The following is a 14746-nucleotide window of genomic DNA, read 5'->3' as shown; positions in this document are numbered from 1 at the left end:
CAGTTTAATTGTGTTTCCTTAAAATTATCTTATATTTCAAATGTTTTCTTTGAAGTGTGGTACAATTGTATTCACTTGATGTTGTCTTTTCTTAAAATTGGTTTTCCATGATTTTGTTTCTTCCATTGTGGTTTCTCAATTTTAGTTTTTTCATCAATTCACATAAAGCAGGCACACACAGTCACATGCTGTATGTCTGAGTGCCTGCACAATAGATTATTGTGTGCATCCTATAATCCAAGAATTTATTTAAACGCAATAAATGGGTTTCAAGTTGCAAATATGTATAAGATGTAGGGTTGAGGTATGTTTCACCAGTAAACGATTGACTTGTTTTTGGTGTGAATATCTGCTGTCAGTCATTATAGCAAAAATATTTTTTGAAGTGGGGGTAATGTTGGGGATGGTTTACATTGTTTGAGTGCCATGGAAACCTGTTTATGACAAGGTAAGACACCTTTTTGTTGGGGCAGTATGAGTTGGAAAGTAGAAACCTATGGCTATTAACTGTACTGTGAGTCAGGGTTGTGGTTGCTAAAGCTTGAAAACAGTTGAGGGTGAAACTGGACATTTAGTTGTATTGTTGAGTCCGGTCATGATCAATCAATCAATCAGGGGATTGTAAGTGTGCTACTCACCCGTGAGGCGCTCAAGGCACTGGGGGAGGGTTGGGGGGTGCAGATCTGCTCTAGCTGAACAGCCAGGTCTTGAGGGTCTTTCTGAAGGTGTTCAGGGATGAGGTGCGCCTAATGTCTGCCGGTAGCTCGTTCCAGGTCTTGGTTGCAATGTGGGCAAAGGATCTTCCGCCTGCTTGGCTCTGTGAATGCGCTGGGTTTCGGCCAGAGCGAGGTTGGTGGATCAGAAGTTTCTTTTGGGTAGGTGGAAGTTGATCCTGTCGTTGAGGTATTTTGGCCCGTTGTTGTGTAGGCATTTGTAGGCGTGGGTGAGGATCTTGAAGGTGACTCTTTTCTCCACGGGAAGCCAGTGGAGTGTCCATAGGTGTTGTTCGTGCCAGGGGATGTCTAGGATGAGTCTGGCGGCGGTGTTCTGTATTGTCGGGAGTCTGCGGAGTAGGGATATGTTGATGCCGGCATAGAGGGTGTTTCCATAGTCCAGTCTTCTGGTGATGAGTGCGGGGGTGACCGTCTTTCTTGACTCGGGGAGATCCATTTGAAGGTCTTGCTGAGGATGCGGAGTGTGTTGAAACAGCTGGAGGTGACGCCGTTGACCTGTCGTTTCATGGTGAGAGATGCGTCAAGTACAATGCCGAGGTTTTGGCGTGGTCTGTTGGGGTAGGTGGGCTTAACACCACTGAACAGTTACCTGAAATAGTGAAAATATATAGTGATTTTATAATGTATCACTTCGTTTGCCATTACAATAAAGTGAAACAAAATGCTTTGATAAAAAACTGTTCTTAATTTGTAAAACATGAAGTGCCAAGCCCCTTCTTGGAAGACCACTGCAGCCTGCAATGGCTATACCATGCCAGCGCTGCCAATGACAGTATGAACATAACACATACCCATGGCAATCCTACTTGTGTGACAATTCAGGCTATTTCAGACCACATAAAGCTATAATAATAGCAGGAGAGGCTGCTAATATTCATTTTCAATGTATATTGATTTACTAAACCCGCTTGTTGTGCTCAGCTCAAAATTAAAAAGACAGCGCCATCATGTGATGGACTGTCACTAGTGCCAGTTATGACAATTAACTGCCAGTGTCGAGCACAGGAAACCACTGGCACAAATTAAGCACTGATGAAAACTATATCCTTTTTGAAAATTATATTGAAGAATAATTGCAATAAAGTGTAATTATAAAAAACTAAATATGACTGATAGATAAAATATAAAAGTGCCTCAAGTCCTAAGATTTATATGCCATGTATAACGTACCTTTACTTTTTAGGTTGGTTACTGGAATGAGTATGAACGGTTTGTGTCCACGGTGGATCCACAGCCAACAAACGAATCCTCGTCGATTGAAAATAGGACGATTGTTGTCACTACTATCCTGGTAACTACTCCTAATGCCACTGTAACTGGAACACACATTATTTCATTAGAAAGAATACAAACCCATTACAAGTGAACTAAGTTCCTCAGATTTCAATACAGCATTGATAGTCTCACATAATGATATATTCTTATTTGCTGCACTAAATGCTTCTGTCAGCTAATAATTAAATTTGTGGCTTTGATATACTTTAATGGGGCTTTGTGACTCATCTGGGGATTTCAGAGGACATAGGCAACCCTTTCTAATGGCTAGGAACATTTGATGTTGAATTGAAAGTCTGCTAATTTCGTGTACATCTGACAACAAGAGAAAGAGCTGGGTCCTTTTAATGAAAGCTAACCTCACCTTCAATTTCCCACATTTTACATCTGTGTGTTTTACTAATGGGCTTCTCTGATCTCCACTTTCTGTTATCAAAGGAAAATCCGTATGTGATGAAAAAGAAAAACCACGAACAGTTGGAAGGGAATGACCGATACGAAGGCTACTGCGTAGACCTGGCTTATGAAATAGCAAAGCACGTTAGGATAAAATACAAGTTATCAATTGTGGAGGATGGGAAGTATGGCACGCGAGATCCAGAAACCAAGATTTGGAATGGCATGGTGGGAGAGCTTGTTTACGGGGTAAGTGTTTTGTTATAGCCAAAAATATTTAAATGGATAATGTGATAAACCAATATTGAGGAAACATGTTCCTCTATTTTAATATCAACTGATGAACTTACAGTTGTTGAAATGTTGTTCGCGTTGGTGGCTAACTATGGCCGCCCTAGCATGTTATGCAGATTATGATGACCTAGTATATGTGCAACAGCGAATCGGCTATTACTGTAATCTCTCTCTAAAAAAGTATTACAGTGTTGTTGTGCTGTCTCCAGTCACCTTTACCAAGAACATGGCACAGCTGCTCAACCATAATAACTTATTTCATTTGAGTAGTGACGTCTTAATGCTTGCAGCTGTGGCAGTCGAGGTTAGTTCATAAAAGCATGCAGTTTTACAAGGATGTCATTCTGGTATAATTTTTTATAGAGTGCATTTTTCCTCAGAGCCTAGGCCCTTTTTGCAAAATTTGCAACAGCAAACCACAGGGTTTATTATCAGAAGACCACATTAGGCGAAGAAATATCACACATTCTTCTTCTTCTAATTTTTAAAAAAATAGTTTTGGTCATTGTCCCATTGAAAGAGCAGACCATGTACAGTGAAACATTGGGCAATGCGGCAATATGGAAGCGGGCGTATGCACCTTGTAGTTGAGGTCGACCCACAAAGAGGCGTGTTAAGAAGAGTCAGAAGGTGAAGATTGTGTTCTGAATGTGTCAGGCTTCAAATGCAGGCCCTGCAGTATATTTGGCAGTACTTTGGCAAAGAGTTAGCATTTTCTTTGCATCTTTAAGAAAGCTTTACTTTGAGAACAAAGAAGCTGTAAGTCCGACAACTACCTTGAGAACAATGTATAACAAATGAATGTGTAATGTCAACAGAGCTGGGCATTTGCCAACTAAATGCATTCAAACTGCCAGCATTTCCTAAACAACAAAAATGATAAACTCGCAATTAAAATACACGGAAGAGCACACAATGGCTCGAGTCTAACAAAAGCACTACTCAAAGCCCCATCACGATACCTAATGGGAACACATCTGGGGCAATGTAATCATTCAAGAAATGGCATGGCCCTGACCATGAAAAGAAAATGGAAGCCAATGGCTGAATGCCTCCCTCTAGGTCGTATGTTACTTTTTTGAGGCCTTCCATAAAACTAAAGTTAACAGTATGCAGACCTAGAAAGTTAGACAGCTTACAACTACATTTGAAGTGAACTTAAAACATTTTTCGTCATCACAGAGATTTCTAGAACTATCCCTGGGAAGCCATGCCAGCAGTAGATTCTGGCAACAGTTATAGAAGTTGTGAATTTAAAAGTTACTTCCATAAATGTCGCCAGTGTGTGTTTACACTTCCTATCATTTTGTTTGCTTCTCCGCAGGGAAAATATTTTTCTTTATGGAGAATCTTCTTTCCCTACACGCACACCAGTTTTTAGGATCATCTCTTACCATTCCCACCATGGGTAGGGATTTACTTTGATCACTAATAGGAGTGTCGCTCCTGCTATATTCAAGGTAGAGATGTGGTTGTTCAAAGTTTGTGATTGCCAACAAACTTGCAAGGATATGTGTGTTTAACAACTTAGGGGCCGATTAGGATTGCGGTGATTCCGCATCCTCCAGGCCGGCGGAAGCCACCGCCGGACCGGAGGATGCAGAATCCCCACAGCAGTGCCTCCAAAGGCCCCCTGCCAGATTAGGATGGCTGGGGGGTCATCGGGGGACGGGACAACCGTCCGCTGCTTTTCCGCCACGGTCGCCTTCCGACCGTGCTGGAAAAGCTCTAATATGGTGGCGGTGTCTATCAGACATCGCCAGCCATACCAGGATGGGGCAGGAAACATGCTTTTCCACAGCGGCTTTTCCGCCGTGGAAAAGCATGTGGTCTTTTCAGTTTGGGGGCCCGTTGCGGGCCCCCAGGGTGTCAGGGGGTGGAGGGTGCACATGGGGGGTACCTATGATACCCCCTGCATTTACATGAACAGCGCTTTTGTGCATGTAAATGCAATACATGCATTTTTAGCTTTGCGGCGGGTGCTGCTTCAAGCAGCACCCGCCGCAAGGTTAAAGATTTGGGATGTGACCTCCAGGGTGGCGGTCACATCCTAATTTGCATGGAGGGACCGCCGCTGCTCATGCAGACGGTCCCTCAACCTCGGGGTGGTGGATGGACGCAGGTCCGTCCGCCATCCTAATGACCCCCTTAGTTAGGTATCCGCACCTTGAATGACCTCAACACACATGATGGAGAAGATTTTACATAGTGCATTATTCATTTATCTCAGCCAATGAATGACCAGTTAGTCAAATGTTCCAAGGTGCAGCACTAAGATAAGCCATCATGGGAATACCACCTGCAAGTACTTACGTATAATTGGTAGTAGAAAATGTACATGGAGGATGCATGCATGCTAGTGTTGCAAAAGCACAAGACAAGCTTGACCATGTTATTATGGTACCGGTATGTTGCGGTAAAATTAATTGCTTTACATGTTTAGGTCTAGCTTGACGGTGCAGCTGCTTGCTGATACCATTTCTTCAGAATATATACAGAATGGACTTTGGCTTCACCGATAGGAGTGTTACTTTCTCACCTCATGCTATTGGCTAGTTGGTGTATTTTTACACCTTATATGAGGCACGAGTTTACATCTGAAAACTGTGCTTGATCATCGCACTATCTGTCACTTCCAATTGTTTATCTTCTATGTGCATTCTATGAAGAAAGCAACTTGTTTACCAGTATTGGCAATGCTAGCACCTTAGGCTTTAATGTGATAAAACGCACTGTGCATGCAATACATATAAACTAATTTACGTCGAACATTAAAGCTAGACCTATTGGCCTTATAATTGCCTGTCAAATCTAATTTTGGTGTTGAATGCCAATAAAGCAGAGCAGGCTTCGACCACCTCCCTCCCCACCTTCTCAATCGACCCCAACTACTAAAATTAGGCATTCACAGTATAGACAGAAAAACGAAAAAATAGGGCCAAAAGATTTTCAGTACGTTTTTGTCTGCACTTTAAAGCACAAATGTATGACTCCAAACTAATGGCCTTGGTTATGTGTAACCTTTAATTCCACGAACTTCATATAACTAAATGCTAAATTATTCACCTTGAATAATGTAACCTATCCATAGCGTGCAAGGAATGTAAATGTAATCAGTAGATTCCAAGAAAGAGCTGGGAATTATTGATAGTAAATTAAACTCCAGAACAGTTTCCTAAGGCAGTAATAAAAGTTAATTGTATCTACAGATGCAGCGAAGATGTAAAAAACTGAGATGTGCTTGGAAGAGAATAGGGCTTTAATTTGTTTTCACAATCAATGCCAGATAGATTTGGTGTCACTGATACTGCTAGGAACAGAGAGCATATCCTAAAGTGCAAACATGCTGTCCATAACTGAATATAAGACACTGGACAACAGAACATTGATATTCACACCTCACGTGCGCCCCCTTCTGTACAGTAATCTCTGTTTTCCTATTTTTAGAACTCCTATGTCTCTTATCCCCTCCACCGCTGTCCTATTCTTTTTCATCGTTTGCCTTTGTTCCCTTTAGCTCCCCGTATTGCAGTCTTATCTTATTTTATTTCACTTACTCGTTTTTTTTCAACTAGTAAGCTAATTTTATTTTTCACTCTCCAAATTTCTTTACCTGTCTTTCTCCCTTTTCCTTCTTTTAATCTGTTCGCTTGCATCCCGCTTAGTGTCTTTTCTTTCTTTTCCTCTCCCCTGAGATCTTTTTTTTAAAATTCCTCTTTGTGCCCCTCTCCATCCTGCTTCGCTCTTCTCTATTTCTTTTTCAGCTGGTACTTCTCTCGCCAACTCTGCCTGTTCTCCTCTTCCTCTTACACTGTGCCATTCTATTTATCTTTTGCTTCCGTTGTGAAGGTATTATTGATAATGCTTGTGTGATATTGTGACCCTTGTAATTGATGGGGCTTGTCCCCTCCCCTGACGTGTACAGAACAAGCAAAGTGAGCATGCCCAACAACCTTCACAGGGATTCGTGGGAGTGGGATGAATTCTAACCGCATTTTTTGTTGCACAAATAAGGTCCTAATAATGGCTTGGCAGTTCGGGCTGGACTGTTCCCATGAGGCACAGGGTCAGACTGATTTGCATATAGCCATGTCTGAACTGGGGTGGCAGAGTGGGCTAAAGAACGGTGATGGATTAAACCCAGATCTTTTCACTGGGTGTGAGTGTTTGATTGATTCAGATGCTCCGTCCATCACCACCCCCTTTTGTACCGCTTTTGGCCGCCATAAGTGTGGCAGGTTATGCTCAGACGTGAGTCCCTTGCTCACTTTGCCACTGGTTTCAAGCAAGCCGGGCTGAAGATGGCTGGAGTGCCAGAAACCGGTCCTCGGAAGCTTGTTTCCGGTCCAGGGAAGACATGGCTTGGCAGTTCGGGCTGGACTGTGCCCATGAGGCACAGGGTCAGACTGATTTGCATATAGCCATGTCTGAACTGGGGTGGCAGAGTGGGCTAAAGAACGGTGATGGATTAAACCCAGATCTTTTGACTGGGTGTGAGTGTTTGATTGATTCAGATGCTCCGTCCATCACCATCCCCTTTTGTACCACCTAATAATGTTTTTTACAGCAGTTTAGTTTTCACATATTAGCAAATAGGTTCTGCAGGGCCACATATAGTTGGAAGAGTCTAGGTTGCAAATATGGCCAATTTTGAAAGCATCTTGCAGTTGGCTCTGTAACATAACAAGCTTGGGGTCGGTGACCACCAGGATGGATATAGCAAACTGGAGGGTGTGACTTCAAACAACAAAAGTGAGTCTGTAGTGGGAATTGTGCCTCAATGTGCTGCATGTCCGTCAGGCGTAGAGATGAGATTAGAAACGGGGTCTGTTGGTACCCGCATCACGTGTTGCTGTGATGTCTCAGCACGGGGGTCTGGTGGTAGAGTATTAGAGGTGTCCAGGGTTGCCTCTCCAGAGTGGAGCAGCAATGGGGTCCAGGTCCTATCCTACTCTGGTGCATAGCTACACATCACCTATTTCCTCTTCGCTGCCACCCTTTCAGCAACGAGAGCTGGGTCAAAGGAGGGAGCCCTCAAATGCCAGTCAGCCCTATTTGCAACACACACACACACCAAATTGCCTCCATTTCCTTCCATCAAACTATTTAGTATCATCACTGGCTTCAACACCTGACTTTGAAATATAGCTAAACCCCTTGCCCCATTCACAGCACACACAGTGGCGTTGCAAGGGGGGGTGGTCGGCCCCGGGCGGCACAAGTTTTGGGGGGCGGCATTTTCCCCCCCTCTGACATGAGTTTGCGACAGGGGCAGGAAACGCAGGAAATATTGTCAGCACCCTCTGCCCCCCACTCATCAGTGCCGCCACGGGGCTCGCAAAAACAGAAACTGCCACTGGGGGCAAAGTGCCTAGCTATGCCACTGAACACACACCACATCCTGGTGTACCCCACATGATAACCCCCTACACTAACTTGTATACAGAGGACCAAAGGCTACATAAATCCCATTGTAAAAATGTAAGCAGTGCTGGTATAGCTCACATAAAATTCACAATCAATGTACCTTCAAGTCTGAGTTCCTCAATTATCACTAACAATGAGACTAGCCAAACGCCTCTCCCTGACTTCCCAGATCCAGGAAAGGGTCAATTCCACTAAGGAATTTTCATAATTGTAAAGGAACCTACCACTCACTCTGCCTCTTCAGTTCCATCCCTGCATCCCAGGACCTCTGCTCCGATCTTTCTAGTTACTTCTTTGATAAGATCAAACTGATTTATTTTGTTGTATCCCTACATTCTGTTTTGGACTCTTTGGACTTCACTGGTATGTTGTTTTCTATATTTGTGGAGAAGTGTGTCTCAATGCTCAATGCTTAGAGCGGCAGACCGTGATGCAGAACGCTGGCCAGGGACCAGGGTTCGATTCCCGCCTCGGCGGGTATCGGGCTTAAATTCCTCTGACCGGATATTCTTGCCTCAGTGCCGATTCTAAGCATGGGTCCCACGCTGCAACTCTGGGCAATAGCTTGCTTAGTCTCCACAAAGGCCCCCTGATACACAAGGGATGCCTGATTTCACCATGGGATGCCCAGGAGTGGAGACCCCACAAGGAAAAGCCAGGAGGGGTTCCCTTGTGGTAGGAGTACAAGCGAAGGGATGCCTCCGGGTCACTGTTCGCGCTATACAAATACGCCACATTTACATTTACATTTACATTATTTTATGGGGTCAGTCATGTCCATCCTGACTCAACTTGCAATGAATAATGTCAAGAGGACCACGCATGTCCTTTGTCCACACTACATCTTTTCTCTCGGTCATGAACCCATTGGCCCCACAATCGCGACCCTTTTTAACCTCTCACTATCGATGCCACTTACCACTTTAAATGGAAACATTCCATGATCTTGCAGTTGCTTAAAAGCCCTTTGCTGACACTGTAACCTTGTGCAACTACAGACCAATCTCCATTCCTCCTTACCCAGCCAAGGTCATGGAAAAACTAGTCAACCAGCATTTCATCAGCTTCTTCAGCTGGCTTTAGAGACAATCATAGCACACAAGCAGCTCTTATTGCTGCCACGGTGGCATTTGACTTATTATTATTATTGATAAGGGTGCTACTGCTGCTCTTATCCTTTATATCTTTTGGCAGCATTTGACATGGTATCACGTGCCATTCTACTCAAGTGCCTTTTCAATGCAGGTATCTGCCATTCTGCACTTCAATGGTTCTTTCTTCTCTCACCGACCCAATTGGTATATCTCCCATCGTTTCAATCTGATGCTTCCGGGTGTCCCAGGTATCTTCCTTTAGGGCAATATTGTTTTTATATGGCACTGCTGGAATCCATTGTTATATCTTTCAATTTTAATATTACCTCTTACACTCTCGAAGACACATCAATTACCCAGACTAACTTCACGGTCTATCTGTCTGTGGTTTTTGACTGGATGAGCTGTAATTGCCTAATACTGAGCTTGTTCTATTCGATAGAGATGCCTCTGTCTGGAGTATCGCCTGATGGGCGACTCAACCTTGTCCACCTCAGCCCTTACTAGCTGCCAGAAACCTGGGCATCAGTGTTGATAATAAACTTCCTATGGTGAACTAAGTCACTGCTGGGTCTGCATATTGCTTTAACACTCTCAAAATGCTCAGAAATGTTTTGAATGACTGCTCATAAATGCGCAGAAAATGATGACCCAAGCACTCATTATCAGTGGAGCGGACTACCGAAATATCATGCATGTTTGCAATTTGACATGCCTTATGAAGAGTCTTATTCAATTGGTCCAGAACACAGCTCCAAGGCTTGCACTCAACCTGCCTCCTCATACTACAATCACTGCCCACTTAGGTAACCTTGATTGGCTGCCTGTCCATAAGCATTCTTCCACAAGATTCTTATGTATACCTAGAAATCACTTCACAACCTTGACCAGTCCTAAATGGGGGGAAAACAGAGGTCTTGGTAGTTGAAAATAAACTATCTTTATGAGACTAACTTACCTGGCCTCTATCCTTAGGAGATCGTCCATCTCCTAAACCAGAAGTCGAAAGTCTGATTGTGTCACTTTGGACAGCCATCTTACTATGGCACTAAAAGTGTAAAAAGTTGCAGCGACATGTTTCGGCTTTCTCAGATCATTGAGGAAAATTATCAAATAGCTCGCCCTGGAGATACTAAGAATAGTGGTAGAGGGACTCATACTATTGCACCTGGATTTGGCAGTTCTATGTTTTTAGGCAGTCCACTTTCAGTGATTAACAAGCTGCAGGTCATAGAGAATGCAGCGGCATGAATGTTGTTAGGTGTCCACACATTCAAGTCAGCTTGCCCAGCGTTTGCAAACTCTGTATTGGCTGCCAATAAACAAAATAATTAATTCAAGGTATTATGCATTGCTCAACGTGGCAAACATAAAGCAGGCCCACAGATTCTTCATCACTTTGTCAACCCTCACAAGGCCAACAGAGATCTCAGGTCAACTAAGTTAGGCCTTCTCACAGTTCCAAGAATTAAGAGGGCCAGAGGAGGCGGACGTTCTTTTTTATACCTGCCCCAAAACTTTGTAACTCTCTGTCCATTAGCCTGAAACTTAATGGCAAACTGTTAAGTTTTAGAAAGCATCAGAAAACCTACTTCTTTGCTTAATTGGTCAGGTCTCCAGCAGGGATGGCTAGCACAGGGAATCCGATTCGACTAGCCATGCACTCAATAAATGCTGTAATAATAATAATTCTTACAATAATAGTCACGTACACGTCTATGTTCCTTCCAGGCAAATTCACTGCACATCTCACATGCTCATTCACCAATCTCGCATCTGTCACTCTTTCCCTCTCGACCACTCCTTTCCATCCCTGACACCCAGTGGTTGGAAAACAATTCCCCTCCCTATTTGTTCTGCAGGATCTCTGTCAGAATTTATGAAGCAAATTTAAACGTAGCTGTTCTAACTTGCTTATTTTACAACCACCATTATACCCCTATGGGTGAGATGAACATGTTACAAATAGAAATAACATAACATGACGAAGAAGGATAAGCTGTCTACAATGATCCTAGGCTATTCTTAAAGTAAATAGATGCAAAATAGACAAGCTAAAAAAATAGCACTTGGTATTTTAAGTAAGATTGCAGTTCAGTGCCCGCAACTGGCCCTTTCATGATCTCAAAACATGAAACAGATAAATGCCTGCAGTATTTCTCAGAAAACACCTACCTCTAATTCACAGACTACCTGTGCCCACCATCTCAGTTTCAATGTAAGATGATTCCCAGTTAAGAAATCGACCATGGAGCTTTGTTTCAATGAATATGTAACCTATATATTTCATTCAAAACCCTCTCTTCAGCTATCTCTTTCCCTCTTGCATCTCCCCCAACAGCCAATGGACTAGTACCTTGTCTGATAATATCTTGCTCTATTTTGTTTTTTAAGGAAATGTTGAAAACGTAGCTAGTCTACAAGACAATTAAATAGTGGTTGTAATGTGAAAGCAAAGAGTACCAGAACAGAATCAAATACTATCACAGGGGTTAGTTCACTCGTCTGTCCATCTTCAATCCTATTATTATTCATGTCAGAACTCGTGTAATTTACTCCTGCTGAGACATTAGAAAACCAATATTCATTCATCGGGGACTAAACTATTGAGTGAAATAGAGGGCAACTTTTTAGCTGAGCAGAATGTTAATCTGGGTGTGTAGGGTTAAAGTGATTCAGAGATTACACATGGGCCTGGAGTTTACTCATGATTGGAAAAATCAATCATTATCAATGGCGGTATAGGTTTAACACTTTTCATAAAGAGGAAGTGAAAGTAAAATTACTATTTGCGCAAAATGTTATTTGCAATGTGCACATTGCTAAATTTCTCTAAGAAACTAAAATCTATCCTTATAATGAGGTCAAAGACCTGATTTTGAATCGAAAATGGATGTCAAAATGTCTCTGGAGACTTGCAGCTAGTCAAGGCTTATGAAAAATAAGTTAATTGTTAGAATCTGGAGATGGCGCGTGTTTGAGTAGTGCAGGTCCCACATAGTAGTTGTTGCTCTCTCCAATATTTATAGTTCTTTTTATATCCAATTATATGGGAGGCCTGTTAAATATTGTTGTTAATAATTCTTGCTACCCCAACCAACAAAAATGTTAACAACAGCGTGTCTTAGTGAGGAACACATTTCTTTCACAAGCTGAGTGGTATGCCACCATTACACCCCAGATTTGATCTGTAGGGCTTAATGTTGCAGGTAAGTACATCCGGGTCTTTACATCGTAGTTAGGGTTTTCAATACCTTACATCGCAGTGTGTTACAGGTAAGTAATTTTTGAATGTCAAAAGTCCTTATATGTGTATATGTTTAAATATGTGTGTATATGTATATATATATATATATATATATATATATATATTACCTACTGGCGTTCGCCAGTAGGTATATATAGTTAGGATAAATTCCCTATGGGACTTTTGAAAATTCTATGTCTAATAACTTTGGCGTTTGTGGATGGAATCGGCTGAAATTTTCAGGAAAATGGCACATTTTGTTTCTGAGCAGCTCCTGAAAATTTGGTGGGGTTTCGTCAAGGGGGGGCTGAGAAAAAAGGGGGGTCCCAAAACGCGTTTTTTGCATTGAGTTTTCCATAGGGCGGTTGGACTCACTTTTAGCTCGAACGGCTGAATGGATTTGCACGAAACTTGGCAAAATTGTAGGGACTGTTAGCCCGATGTGCCTTTGCTAGGTCTCAATATATGTGCTCCAGTAGTTTTTGAGAAATTAACGTTTAAATCAAGATATATATCTGTAACAGCGCTCTGGGCAGCGATCCGGTCCGCTTACTTTTCGCTTATCGGAACTTTGCGCGCAGAAAGCTGATTGGCTCTCCGGTGTCTGTCAACATTCTAAACAGTCCGGAGCGGCCGCCATCTTGTCTCTCGGTAGGATCGAGAGAGAAGAAGAGGTGAAAAACGAAGGGTGAATTTAATGAAAGGGGGCAAGGTATCCCCCTCTTGACCCCCTAGGAATGTTGTTGGGGTTATTAAAGGGACCCGTGGGGAAAAGAAAAAAAAAATGATTTTTCACGGTAGAAGCGCTTCACGGGCCGCGAACTGGGCCGCAAACTGGTAGCGAAACGGGAATTCGCCATTTTGTGCTTCGTAAATTAAATTACTAGTTATAAGTGGGTACGGGAGACGTATCCTAATCCCCTATGTTTCCTGAGGGTGGGTGAGGAGGCTGATATATGTTGATACATCTCTTCCAGCGGCTGTGCGTGAGCTTTTTTTTTTTTTTTGCTGCGTGACAGTCCGGAGCGGCCGCCATCTTGTCTCTCGGTAGGATCGAGAGAGAAGAAAAGGTGAAAAACTAAGGGGGAATTTAATGAAAGGGGGCAAGGTATCCCCCTCTTGACCCCCTAGGAATGTTGTTGGGGTTATTAAAGGGTCCCGTGGGGAAAATAAAAAAAAAATGATTTTTCACGGTAGAAGCGCTTCACGGGCCGCGAACTGGGCCGCAAACTGGTAGCGAAACGGGAATTCGCCATTTTGTGCTTCGTTAATTAAAGTACTAGGTATAAGGGGGTGCGGGAGACATATCCTAATCCCCTATGTTTCCTGAGGGTGGCTGAGGAGGCTGATATATGTTGATATATCTCTTCCAGCGGCTGCGCCATCTTGCCTTTTTTCGAATGCCACAATTTTGTCGTGCACGGCAGCCATTTTAGATGCCAGGCTGGTCCCAGGCTATCACCTACCCCTGCGGATGTAGTTTATGGCCCCAGCTGTAGAGAATTCAGACATGCCAATCCTCCTGATTCAGGCGTGTGAGTACTGATTTCAGTGCTAGTCTCCCGCCTCCCGATTTCTGCAAGCAAAAACCCGGGGGCATATTACTAACAACTAGCGATAATTTTTGTCTATAACTTGTTTAGAGACAAAAATTATCGCCGCACATCGGCGATTTTTATCGCAGATAAACCTTGCTATTATCGCAGAAAAGTCAGCGATATTCATGTATTATCGACCTAATGCTCTTAGCCATGTTATCCACCTCCCATTGGATAACATGGCTAAGACCTGCTCAGGGCAGGTGTTAGCTTTTGGAGATATTCGCGCTTAGTGCGAATATCTCCAAAAGTTGGTAATAGAAGGTAGCGATGTTAGGGACTGTTTCCAGTCGCTAACATCTTGGCACGCCACTTTGCATGTCATTAGTGATAAGTATCACTGACATGCAAAGCCGGGCCCAAGATGGTCGCTATCTCCTTTTAGGTGTCACTAACTGGTGTTAGCGACAGCTTGATAATAGGGAAATAATTTTATCTCCGCTTTCATGGTTTTTAAAGCCAAAAAAGCGGAGATAAACCCCCTTGCTAATATGCCCCACGATTCCTTGGGGGTTTCAGCTGATAGGGCTTGGTATTGTGTTACATGGTAATTTTTCCATGAAACGTCAGAGGGTCGATGTAGGGGTTCTAGAAGAGGTGATAAACCATTTAAGCCTCATGAACAAGCGCATGGTCTTTTAAAGATTTCTGAAGTACTCGGGGCGGCGGTGTGTGTGTGCC

At 43.1% G+C, this 14746-nt stretch overlaps 1 protein-coding gene across 1 annotated transcript in view; it reads left to right on the top strand.

Moving 5' to 3' along the window:
- GRIA3 (glutamate ionotropic receptor AMPA type subunit 3) overlaps positions 1–14746 on the top strand; it is a 1215811-nt gene that overhangs the window by 817165 nt on the left and 383900 nt on the right. Inside the window, exons 9-10 of the mRNA XM_086918509.1 lie at positions 1918–2025; positions 2448–2654. Of these exons, the coding sequence (XP_086774635.1) occupies positions 1918–2025; positions 2448–2654 (315 nt within the window). The remainder of the gene's footprint in view (positions 1–1917; positions 2026–2447; positions 2655–14746) is intronic.

This window comes from Lissotriton vulgaris, chromosome 4_1, assembly GCF_964263255.1.
Source record: "Lissotriton vulgaris chromosome 4_1, aLisVul1.2, whole genome shotgun sequence".
NCBI classification, from domain to species: Eukaryota; Metazoa; Chordata; class Amphibia; order Caudata; family Salamandridae; genus Lissotriton; species Lissotriton vulgaris.
Note: the sequence above shows the minus strand (reverse complement) of the source record. Positions and strands in the feature narration are given on the sequence as shown.